Consider the following 12600-nt stretch of genomic DNA (forward strand, 5'->3'; position numbering starts at 1 on the left):
GAGAGACGTTGAAGAATGGCACGGGATGTATAGACATATGGTTGCTCTGGTGAGTTATAACCAATACTCTCTTCTCTTATCTATCTGATTTTAGTTTGAGATGAAAAAGTTAAAAAAATAAAAAATAAAAACTTAGCACTATTAATGCTATCATATAGGCCCCAAAATCAGTTCAAGCGGCATTTAACGTAGCAAACAACTACAGACTATTCTCATGACCCATAAGTTGCAAGCAAAAAGAGTGATGCAAACTCTCGATACAGAAATCCAAGTCAAGTTTCTCAAACTCATTAATCTTCTTGTCCAAATTTACCGCAACCTACATTTACACAAGAAATCTGATTACGTTAACAAATGAATACTTAGATATAGGAATTTCATTCATCTCAGAGTCAAGAAGAACTTGGAGTGTCATATTATGAGTCTCCCTGAAATCAACAATGATGGTAGTGAAGTAACACAAAAATCTTAAGGTGGCGTTTGGTAATGTTTTCAAGTCATTTTTTTTCTTCTGTAAAATGAAAATGGCTTGAAGATTTGTTCGTCAGTCTGTTTTTAAAAATGCAGAAAATAAAAATTGAAAATGATTTTCTTATTTACTCGTAGAACAAGAAAATGACAAATAGACGTTTAACGTTTTCATCTTTTCATTCTCATATTTTAGAAAACACGGAGATATATTTTTCAAAACAAAGAGAATAAGAAAGAAAAGAACGTGCTCTCTTCCATTTTCTCAGGTCGTTCTTTCATTTCTAGTCACTCTCTTCTCTCGTTGCTCTCTTCTTCCATCACCAGCAATCTTCATATGTATTTCTTAAGTAATCAATCGAAGCTCTCATAAGAATCTTTATGAGTTTTGTATTGAAATATGTTCGCTTTTTTAGATGAAAATTATGAGATTATACGTTTATAATAGTGGAACTGTTGATAAGAGAACTAGGTAATGTGCCTGCGCTTTGCTGTGGGTTTTATAGTTGACTTTATTATTATTATTTTTTTTTGGAAGCGAACTAAGGGCTAGCTCATCGCCCTTAGTCGAAATTTTATTGAAATAGAAGAACGGTACAAGAGGAAGGGGGGACTAGGCGAAAACCACTTCCAAGAGGCGCAAATCAACAAGCCGGGCATACCCAAACTTGCAGAGGAACAATACATAAACAGTACAAAAAAAAAAAAAACAATCCGACAAGAATAAAGGACAAACTATAAATCTACAGGAAAACCTAAACTAAGAGAAGCGATAATTAATTCTTGAAGACAAGTCTCTACCAAACTCTGCTAGAAAGGACGAGGGTAAGGTTCTCCACCAGACTGCACCAACATTTGAGGCTCCATAACGGGCAAATTTGTCAGCTAAAGCATTCCCTTCTCTAAAGATATGCGTCATTCTGAAAGTGATCTGACTAACCTTATGTAAACAATTCATCCATGAGGTACGCAATCTCCATGGTATTAAACCAGAGTTTTTGAAGTACTGGAGTGCCAATATTGAGTCCGTTTCCAACCAAATATTAGTCCAACGATGGACCAAAGCAACATTAATTGCTTCAATAATCGCGAGAACCTTAGGATCAATAGCACTTGGCACTGTAGCATTATATGAGAAGCCCCCAAGAAAAACCCCTCAGAGTCTCTGAACACACCCCCAAAACCTGCTCTTGTAGGGCCTGAAAATGAACCATCTGTATTTACCTTTATCCAACCCGATAGAAGAGCCTCCCAAACCACTGGTATAAACTTTGGGGCCTTTGCTCTGAGTGGAGAGACTCCCAATTGATTAATTTAGCTATATTTATGTATGGCAATTAGGATGATTTTGATTAAAAAAGTTGCAAAAATATGAGGGAATTCTTGGGGATTTTTTTTGGGGATTCTTGTTCTTGCTTTCAATAGAACATCCTGCTTTTTTCTTTGGATGCACCTCAACCTCTTATGCTTCCTTCACATCCACCAGCTTTTGAAATTCTATAAACCCCATGCTTCGTGAAGAAGAGAGTTTAGAGTTAAGATATCAGTAATCTCTTATATGATATGAAATTATTATGGCCAAAGAGCATGCAACAACAAAGAGTAAGAGAAAGAGAAATAGAAACTACTAAAGCTGTGGAAGGCGATAACACGGGGCGAAGGAGAGAGCAAATGATGCATGGAGGCTACTGACAACCAACAAACTGGGTACATAAAACCAAGGATGAAAATATAGACTATCAAGGAAATTTCGACGGTCTAAAAAATAGGTATTTTGACGGAAATATTGAGAAAGTATCGATATCGATATCGATAAATTTTCTAGAGAAATGATGGAAATAGGGTGAAATGTATGGAGAAGCTATATATGTAAAAATGTTCATAAATAAACCAAATTACGTTTCAGCAGGGATGGTTGAGGGATTTTTACGTACCTTAAGCAACCAATGTCCAAATCACCCTAATGTTAACTTGCCTTTTGTCCAAAACTTTCAAATTTGGGCCGAAGTTAGAAATTTTCGAATTGAGGGATAAAATCGAAGGGAGTAAATTGTCCCATTACTATTCACTGAACAGTAATAAACAGTATTTGAATTTGTTTTTGAGTAAAATTGTGTCATCCATTTATTATTAAAATGCAGAACAATTATAGGACAAGCCATTCTCCACACATGTTTTGCATGTGCAAGTATTTTTTATTTTATTTTTTTCAGAAATAAAAAAGAAGTTTGTCATTACAAAGAAAAGATAGTGGGAGTAAAAAGTGGGTTGTGGAATTTTTTTTTATAATAAAAATACATTTTGTAAATGTTATAATTGTCCCTGTGATTTAATTAATTCTCAAAGATTTTTAATTTTCTAAGGCCATTTCTATTAAAATTTTTGATTTTGGTTAACAAACCCTCCTCTCTTAATAATAATATAATATAGATATAATTGGTGAGGGTTTTCCTTAAAAAAGAAAAAAAATTGATGGGGCGGAACCCACCTCGCTCAAAACAAAACTGTGCGTTTGAGGTGATAGCAGCGCCATTTTGTTCGGAGAGTTTTGAGTTGGAAGACAAACACCTGCTGCCGCCTCCTCATCTTGTTCAGGTATCAATTTTCACTTGGATCTCCTCATTCTTCCATTTTAGACGTCAATGATGCCTGGGTGTTTCTTTTTTCTTTTCAATTTGCTCAAATTGATCCATTTTTCTTCACGATTTTTGGATTCCTTAGCTTCTCTTCTGTTGGGTAATGGTGTTTCATCTTCGTAGGGTAGTTTGCTAGTGCTTTAGAAATCCTCATAGTGCTTTTAGATACCTCAAAAGCTCTTTTATGGTCTTTGACATCAATAGCGAAGAAAGTGTTTTCCGTCCGGGTGGGTGTTTTAAGATGCTTCTTGGATGAACTTCTTCAGCAAGTGCTTTCAAGTCCATATACCATTTATATATGCTTTTACAAAAGTGCTTCCAGCGAACTGTTTTAAGATGCTTCTTGTCACTTCTTCACCATTTTATGCTTGAATTGTTTACTTCTGTTTTTGCTGAAAATTTGTATTTGACTGAGAAAAAAAAATGTTTATGTCGCAGCTCTGTGTTGCTTTTGACGAATCATCATGGCCCTGCATAACCTACCATTTAAAGTTGGACAGGACATAGAATCGAGATCCTTTCTGAAAGGCTATCGTGGTGCGTGGTTCCGATGTAAGGTACCTATCACAGTCAAGATCACTAGCAATTATTGGAGAAAAAAAGTTTGTTTTATTTACGTGCATTTGTGCTTGATCATTTGACATCTTATTGAACAATTTTCAACTTCTTGTATTAGTATCTTGATTTTCACTTCCTCATACTGTTGTCAAACACATGTACCATATAATCAGAAATCACACTTAGACTGATTTTACAAAATAACAATTACAATGTCAGGTACTAAGTAGTAATATAATGTGAAGTTATCAATGATTTCGAATAATTGAAACTGGGTTTAGGGTTTAGGGCAGAGGACGGTTAGGCATAATCTTTAAGAAGCAAATTATTTACAGACTGTTTTCTTTTAAAAGTATTGGGTTGTTACCTTTTATAAATTTTGGCTGAGAACCAAAATTTGGAGCGGTTCATTTGGTAAAGGAGCAGTGCACTCAACATTGGAGTCTTTGTTTCGACCCCTGGAGATTGTATCGCTTTATTTCTTCCGAGTGGGAGGATGTTTTCCCAATTACTCGGCAGTTAGCTCTTATAAGATTTACTTCAGATCACTGTCCTATCTTGTTGGACACAAACAACATCAAATGGGGCCTCACACCTTTTCGATTCAAAAACCTGTGGTTGGAGCACCCTTCTTTTAAAGACAACTTCAAGAAGTGGTATGGTAAGGAATCCTTTCAAGGCTGGAAGGGGTTTACTTATATGAGAAAATTAAGAAGCTTCAAAGGAAAAATTAAAGAATGAAGCAGAGAGATATTTTTTATGTAGGGATTGAGAAAAAGGAAGTGGTGGCAAAAATAAAGGAGCTGGATGATGAAGAGTTGGAAGGTGGGCTGTGCGGAGATAAGAGAAGGAAGAGAGCGCTTTCAAGGGGGCATTTAGAAGAGCTGGTTTTCAGTGAAGATTTTTTCTTGAGGCAAGAGCTAAATTGGAGTGGGCCAGAGTTGGAGATCGCAACTTAAGGTTCTTCCACTGAATAGTTAAAGGTAGAAGAAGAAGAAATTTCATTGAAAAACTTGAGGTGAGCAGCGTATAGTTAGTAGTAGATGACTTGCTAACAGGTTTCTTGAGAATCTCTACTCAAGTAATGTGGAAGTCAATTGGGGTTTAGAAGGCATAAATTGGGTTTCAGTCAGTGAAGAGAAAGCTTGTTAGTTGGAGGGATCCTTCGAAGAAGATGAAATCAAAAGAGCAGTGATTGACTGCAATAAAGACAAGTTCCCAGGCCTGGATGGTTTTTCCTTGGCAGCTCTGCAAGGAAATTGGGATGTTCTAAAAGGAGAGATCTTGGAGGTTATGGGAGAACTTTTTTGAAAATGGTATTATAAACTGGTTCGCAAATGAAACTTATATTTGCCTTATCCCAAAAGAGTTAAATTCATTAAAAGTGGAAGACTTCAGGCCTATTAGTCTGATAACAAGCCTGTACAAGATTATTGCCAAACTCTTGGCTTGGAGGTTAAAGGAGGTGCTAGGAGATACTGTTTCCTGTGCTCAAGGAGCTTTTTTAAGGGACATGCAGATTTTGGATGCAGTTTTGATTGCGAACAAGGTGGGGAGATACTGTTTCCCCCAATCCACGTTGAGCGGAAGTTCTTGGATATTCTGGAAGAAAAAAAGAGAAGCTTGGGAATTTGATGGAGGAGGTGGATTGGGGGCTGCCTGAAATCATCAAACTTTTCTATTATTATTAACAGAAGACCTAGGAAAGTTTTGCGCCACTAGAGGATTAAGACAAGGTGACTGTGGATGTCCTAAGTAGGCTTATGGAGCAGGCAAGAAATTTCATTGTTGTTGAAGGGCTGACTGTTGGTAGGGAAAACACTGAGATTACCCATCTCCAATTCGCTGATGATACCATATCTTCTTCGTTAAAGATAAGGATCAAAATTGGGCCAACTTAAACTTGATCATTGAAAGGTTTTTGCATGATCTCAGGCCTGAAAATCAATAGAGCTAAGTGCTCTATGGTAGGTATAAATACCGATTTTGGTAAGGTGAAGAGGTTGGCGGAGACTTAGGAAGCTGGCCTTTAGAAGTATTTGGGGCTTCCTCTGGGTGGTAACCCCAAGGCTGTTTCTTTTTGGAAACTGGTGATAGAAAAAGTGGAGAAGGGATTAGAAGGTTGGAAAAAAGATTTTTGGAAAAGGGGTGGCCGATTGACTTTGATGCAAGCCGTAGTTACTTGGCGTCCAACTTACCATCTTTCTCTCTTCCAAATCGCTTCTAGTGCGACAAAACTGATCCTCAATGGTTCGAGAAGAAGTCCTTGGAAGGACATTTCTGCGGGACTGGCCAATTTCTTAAGGTGTGTTCATCTTAAGGTCGGTAACAGCGAAAGAGTCAGATTTTGGGAAGACCATTGGGTAGGAGACCAGCCCCTGAGATAATTCATTCCAAGATTGTTCAGAATCTCGAGAATTCATACGTGCCAATAGCAAGATTGGTTTCTTCTATCGATTTTCCAATGAGCTGGAATTTTGGTTTCAGAAGAATCCTATATGATGAGGAGGCCATGGAAGTTGCAGAGTTATTGGCTGCTCTTGAAAATGTCAGGCTGGTGGTTTTTGAAGCTGGATGAAAGAAGATGGAAGTTGGATGCCTCTGGTTCATTCTCATGTAAGTCTTTCCAAAGATTCTTGATGGATGAGAATCCAGATCCTATTTTCCCTCCTGCTAGTTTCATTTGGAAAGCAAAAGTCCCCTCCAAGGTTCAGATCTTTGGTTGGCTAGTGGCACATGGAAGGGTGAACTCCTGTCATTTGCTTGAAAGAAGGTCCGGCTGCTGCCTCTCACCATACTGGTGCATTGTGTGCAAAATGAAGGGTGAGAGTTAGTCATGTGTATGTGCACTGTGAAGTTGCTTCTTTTCTCTGGAAGAATTTATTTAGGGAAGCTGGAGTTACTTGCGAGAATCCAGATGAAAGCCATGCTCTTTTCAGCCATCAGTCCATCACATAGTCAGGTCTGGGTAAGGGAAGAAAGCCTAGGTTCTTGGGGGAGGTACTATTCTCGCTGATTTTTGGGTGCTGTGGATGGAAAGGAACAGAAGAATCTTTGAAGGCTACTTAGAAGTAGGGATGGAGGAGCTATGGGAGAGAGTAAAATCTAGGGAAGCTCTCTGGGCTTCTGTTTCGAAGGCTTTCAGAGACTACCGTCTTTCTTCCATTCTGTTAGATTGGAAGGCTGCTGTATTCTAGGGTGTTAAGCTTTTGTAGAGGAGTCAGGTGTTGTCCCACAATCGTTATTTCTGCTATGTCTTATTTATTTAGAGCATTGAATTAGGGCTCAATATGTTTATGAAATTTTAGCCACACTGTTCATATTAAGTTTGAAGGTATAGAAGTTTTATATGATGAAGCTTTTCTATTGACCCAATTTAAGAGTCAGGGGATTATCTCTTGAAGACGATGATTCTGAAGCAGAAATTATGTAATTCCTTGTCAGTTACAATTACAAAGATCAACTAGTACTGAGATGTAATATCTGATTTTACAATGAGGATGTCGTAAAAGTTTATACAGCAACTATTGTGGTTCATATTAGGCCACTGAAATATTATGATGTTCTCGAACATTATTTGGTGGGTTAAAATTGTTGGAGTGCAATAATTTATCAAGGGCAATTAGTTTTATTGAAGAGGTTTTGATGCAAAACATATGAGATTATTTCATATTTTTTGATTGAGGCTCATTTTTCTGTTTGTTGTTAGATACAAAAATCCTTCCAAACAGTAATCTCATGGGCTCTAACTATGTTCTGTTGTTGTTCAGATAAAAGATATTGGCTGGAGAAATGGTCAGCTGTCGTGTGCTTTGGAATATTATGACTTTCCAGATGAAAGTAAGTGCTATCTTATTAAGAGTTTAAGCCCACTATATTATGCAAGTTACGGTTTTAGCTTGTCGCATGAGCAGCTTGAATCTTTTTGTCTTTTATGTTTTGTATGTATTACAAAAAATGCACATACAGCAGTGCATATAATACTAAACAGTATCTGGGCTGTATTATGACGATATGGTCTCCTGTAATGAAAGATATTACTAAGACTGAGCGCTACTACTAGTTAGTTATGTCTTCCTTCATTTTTGTATACTCTTTTATTTTTGTCATATTTGGTTATCGTGTAATCAATATTTTGGGTGAAAAATGTTCGGTGTTATCTTTAATATCTTTTAGTAGTTTCTGATTTATATATTGTTCTCATCTGCAGAAATAACTTGGGAGAAGATATATCAAAACAACCCTGCTGATGGTAAAAGGACAAGAAAGGGGAAGACATTGATGATACGTCCTCCCTTTCCTCCTATCTATCGTGAAAGTAAAAGGCCTGATGTCAATACCATATTGGAAGTGATAGTTATTGTCAATGATGCCTGGAAAGTGGGAGATTTAGTTGATTGGTGGAAGGATGGTTGTTATTGGTCTGGAAAAGTAGCACAAGTATTAGGGGATGAAACAGTGAAGGTAGTTTTTATATTCCTCTCATATCCTCGACTATTTCAAGTGCCGCTTTACCTTGCATAGTTATCATTTTATGTGATGGTTAGGTATTCATCCCCTTCCCGTTCAAGTCCTGTTCTATTTACCATTCCAATAATTATATCCTTGGCATTTGATTCACTAGGTTGTTCAACTTACAAATTCACTCTTGCTGCTGTGCCATACATGCTTGTTTAGGATTTTGTGTTCATGTAGTTCACATACATCATCACAGCGAGGAGATATAAGTTGGAAGCTTCTGGTGCTTTCTCCTGCAAATCCTTTTGCAAGTTCTGATTAAGGACACTTCCATCCAAACTTCACTCTAGTAAACTTAACATGGTCTAAAATTCCTCCAAAGGTGGTTTTAGGTTGGTGGTGGCGCATGAGAGGCTGATTTACAAGTGAGATGCTTCAATGGATGAGGCCTAATTGTTGGTTTTTAAAGTGAATAGAGAGAATGCAAATCAAACTTTTTTGTATTGTGAGGTGCCTCCTGGCCTTGGTAAAATTTTTGGAGGGAGGCTGGGGTGACTAGGGAGTCCCCAGCGTCGTTTTCTGCTTTCTTTAGCCAAAACCGTCCTGGTTTTGGTAAAGAAAAAGAAATAAAGCCAAAGTATTGTTCGTTTTTTGTTTTGGCTCTTTGGATGCTTTGGATGGAAAGAAATGGGAGTTTTTGATGTCTGTGAAGGGAGTAGGGGTGAAGGAGCTCTGGGACAGAGCAAGATTTTGGTTGGCTCTTTGGGCTTCGGTTTCTGAGGCTTTTAATGATTATAGCTTCTCTTGTATTTTGAGGGATTGGAGAGCAGCACTGTTTAGCATTTTTTATTGCTCTTCAGGGTGCTTTGTGGGTTTGTTGGTTTTTGATGGTTTTGCTTTGAGTTGCGGTTGTGTCTCGTGTGGACATTTTGTTCCAACATTGTGTATGTATTTTTCTGTTGTTAACAAAGATTTAGCCATACTTATTCCTCTTATTCATGTGTAAATAAATCATTTGACTTATTACATTTTGCATCAACTGAACTGCAAATATATAAGCCGTCAGTTATCCTTTTACTGCTTCTGTGGTTGAATGAATACCTGTGTTTGACTTCAGTTTAGCGCTCTGGTTGGTTAACAATAGTCTAAGACTGACTTTCTGTGTTTATGAAAAAAAAGGTTGGGGGTAAACCTATATCCATCCATTTACCCTATCACTGTGTCTGTCATTATATTTCATCTCAATCATAAGCTTGTAACTATAATTACAGGATGTGTCAAGGTACCTTGCTTTTATATGTTGATTTGTGTCGTTTTTTCCAGGTTGAGTTGCCACGTCCTCCTGTTGGTGAAGGAGTTGAAGGAGAGATGTATGAGGCTTCTTACAAGGACCTGCGCTCATCCTTGGATTGGTCTCTAGAATATGGATGGAAAGTACCTACACCCAAGGTACCTATGGCCCATTACTCATTTATCTGTGTCATTTCTCTATGTTGGATTTTGTTTTAAGGGGCAATATCAAATATCTCACCTGAACTGAGATGAGCTAAATTGATTGTGTTTTGAATAATCCCTTAAGTCATTTTTCTGAATAATCCTTTCCATCCACTAGGATTGTCAACTACTTGCCAGCTTACGTATCAAATCACATCATGATGATGTGGCACTTCAGGATATGAAAACTTACAAGTGCCACACATTAACATTACCATGAAGTGACAAAGATCTTTTCAAGGTTTTGTTTATTCATTATTTTGTAGCCCCACCTTCACCTTGTACTGAAATTTTGGAAACAATATAATGTATTTCTGCTCTGCTGTTGGTCGTGGTTCTTACTTCTTGCCATTATGCATGATAAGTGCCACAATCCTTGCCTATCAGCGAACATTTTATCTTCTGCTATGTAGGTGTTCATGCTTTTCACTCAATTAGGACGAAAACTGTCGTTATTCCATTTATACAAAATTGTTTGTAATGCTCTTGGGGTTGCAGGAGAGAGAAAATGGGCATCCTTGTGTTCAAGTAATTAAGCCTGATAATCAAGGTAAGATATCTTTTTACTTTCCAGTGCTCATATAGACAAATATATTTGTGTCCGTGTGTGTGACTGTTTGTGTGCGTGTGCGTGCGCAAGTGTGAGTGTGCCTGAATATAGGTAGGTGTATATCAAGTTGAGAGAATTATTTGATGGGACTAACATTGTAATGGTAATTAGTCAAATAAACTTTGTAGAGCAACAGATAAATTCCATTTTGCTTGTCACATATGGGAGGAACTGAACAGGATATACTCACACTTGCAACAAAGAAAAAGAAGACATTAAGGGATAAATTGTGTTGTAATGGACTTGTGGTTGGTGCCTTGGTGCATCCTGGGCTTCTGGTGATTTGTAGAAGATGTTTGTTTCCTGGTGTTATATGATTTTACTTGTTTGGTATATGCAATCAAGTGTTACCCTAACTTCTTGTCACTTGCTCTTCTATCCACTTTCCTTGACATTGGTTTTTGTAGTTCTTCTGTCCAATTAAATCGTGATAATGAAAAATAATGCTAGGTGAACCACATGTAATGATGTGGCATTTGATGTAGCAGTTAAACTTGGTCTATATCATTTGGTCTTTTTAGCATTGTCAATGTTTAACGGCCACATCAAATGCCATGCCGTGTGGCTTAAATGCGATACAGATGAGAGCTATCCATATTGAAATCTGAATCCTTCTCTGACATTCTTGAATGCTGATGTAATATTTAAGTTTATATTTTGATGGAAGTAGCACAATGATGTGATTGATATGGGGGAATGTTGATGTTGCAGGAGACATTCCAAGTGTGGTGGCCCAAACTGTAGGTGATGGAAGAAGAGATGTACAGGCAATTGCTGGTGCAGACCAATCTTTAGCAGCAAAGGACCCAGCCACTGCAGAAACAAATATGGAGTCTGATGTAGCAGATAGCCTTTTTGGGAAGACGAGTTGCTCAGATAGTGGTTCAAGTTCGCATGTGAAAGATGCATTAAATAAAATGGGGGGAACTGCAATTAGGATAGACATAGTTGATAACGATAGGTCCTTGAAGAAGATGAAAACTGACGAAGGCATAATATTGAATTCGATGAGCTCTGATACATTAGAAGCTGCAATTTTGGACTTGGAGGAACTTGTTAACCGGGTTAAATGGATGAAAGGTATGTTGGAGACTGGAATGCCTTTGACAGGTACCATGCGCCCCCATTGGAAATTTCTTGGAAATCATACCACGTCCACGCCAAGTGAAGGTTTTCACTAGTAAGCCAATTGGTATACTAATTCTTTTATAACATGTAAACGTCTGAGTAGCATTTAGACTGCTTTCAATCCATGCTGATTATATGCGTTTGTCATCTTTGTAAACCCCTTGGGGCTTATGTTGGCTATATAGGAAGGCAGGAGAAAACTGGACATGACAATACTTCATCTCTGTTCAATCTAGTAACTTCTAGAATTACACCTTTTCTGATGGATTTTGTGTATACCGTGAGTAAGCTTTGTTAAATTATTATTCCATTGTATTGTTTTAAGCTTAGCATGTTTATACCTCACCCTGAACATTCTTCCTGTCTACTGATTCAGTCTATAGTTGGAGATTGATGATGCTTTATCATCCTGTTCCAGCCCAAGAAGGCAAGGAGCGGCGGAGCTATCGGGAATGAGCGATGTAATTTGTTTGTCCAGTTTCTAAAACCTGACATGACGAAAGCTTTCCTTGCCTTGGTTACTCAGAGTGGTCGTGTATAGGCTTCCATTCTATACAATTTACTCCTGTTATTGTTTGTATTTTAAGTGTCACATTGCATGTTTTGCGTCTGAAGTTCTGAACTGACATCTTTTAAGTGACAAGGGCCAGGCTTCCACTTCGTAGTGAACTGAAAGTTGTATCTTAATTATTATATCCATCATCTCAAGTTCTCCATTGCTTTCTTTGTAAAAATGTAAATACTGAGACACAATGTGGAGTTCATGCATGGATTTTCGTACTTTTTTTTTAGCAATTTATGCATGGAGTTAAGGACATTACTCAATGGTTATTTTTTGTCACAGTTATTAATTTTGTTCATAAAATAAATTGAGAATAATAAATCAAATTTCTGAGTATACAAGAGACAAATTCCAGCAGAAGAACCCGAACCCTAGCTTTCTTAACAAGGCACTAGTCTTGATCAACTGACGTAGAAACTTTAAGCGGCAATTGAAGGTGACCAGCGGGGCGTCTGCGTCTCGCCACACACCCTTCACAAGTTCAATCACTAACACAATTTCTTAGTGTGCAATTTTAGGGATATGCAAGTCATTCTTGGTTTTTGTACTTGCTATATTTGGTGCTCAATATCATGCAGAATAGTGTTGGTGTTTTTATTGTTTGCATTGGTGCAGGATTGATGAGGATTATGCTGATGTTAGTTATGAGAGTTGGTAATTTAGAGACCCAATTTTACAACAAAGCG

General features: G+C 37.6%; 1 protein-coding gene across 4 annotated transcripts; it reads left to right on the top strand.

The window, feature by feature from the left end:
- Positions 1-2925: 2925 nt before the first annotated feature.
- On the top strand, positions 2926-12132 carry LOC112167349. 4 transcript variants are annotated; one of them, XM_024304360.2, is made up of 9 exons: positions 2926-3063; positions 3543-3661; positions 7433-7502; positions 7873-8126; positions 9444-9569; positions 10113-10164; positions 10936-11416; positions 11538-11632; positions 11729-12132. In XM_024304360.2, the coding sequence occupies exons 2-7, from the start codon at positions 3569-3571 to the stop codon at positions 11403-11405; spliced, it is 1065 nt and encodes a 354-aa protein (XP_024160128.1). In that variant the 5' UTR covers positions 2926-3063; positions 3543-3568; the 3' UTR covers positions 11406-11416; positions 11538-11632; positions 11729-12132. The 4 variants fall into 4 exon arrangements, with proteins under 4 accessions (XP_024160128.1, XP_040363068.1, XP_024160127.1 ...); XM_040507134.1 differs by having other exon boundaries at positions 11771-12132; XM_024304359.2 differs by having other exon boundaries at positions 10936-11404.
- The last annotated feature ends 468 nt before the right edge of the window (positions 12133-12600 follow it).

Source organism: Rosa chinensis, chromosome 5, assembly GCF_002994745.2.
Source record: "Rosa chinensis cultivar Old Blush chromosome 5, RchiOBHm-V2, whole genome shotgun sequence".
Classification (NCBI taxonomy): Eukaryota; Viridiplantae; Streptophyta; class Magnoliopsida; order Rosales; family Rosaceae; genus Rosa; species Rosa chinensis.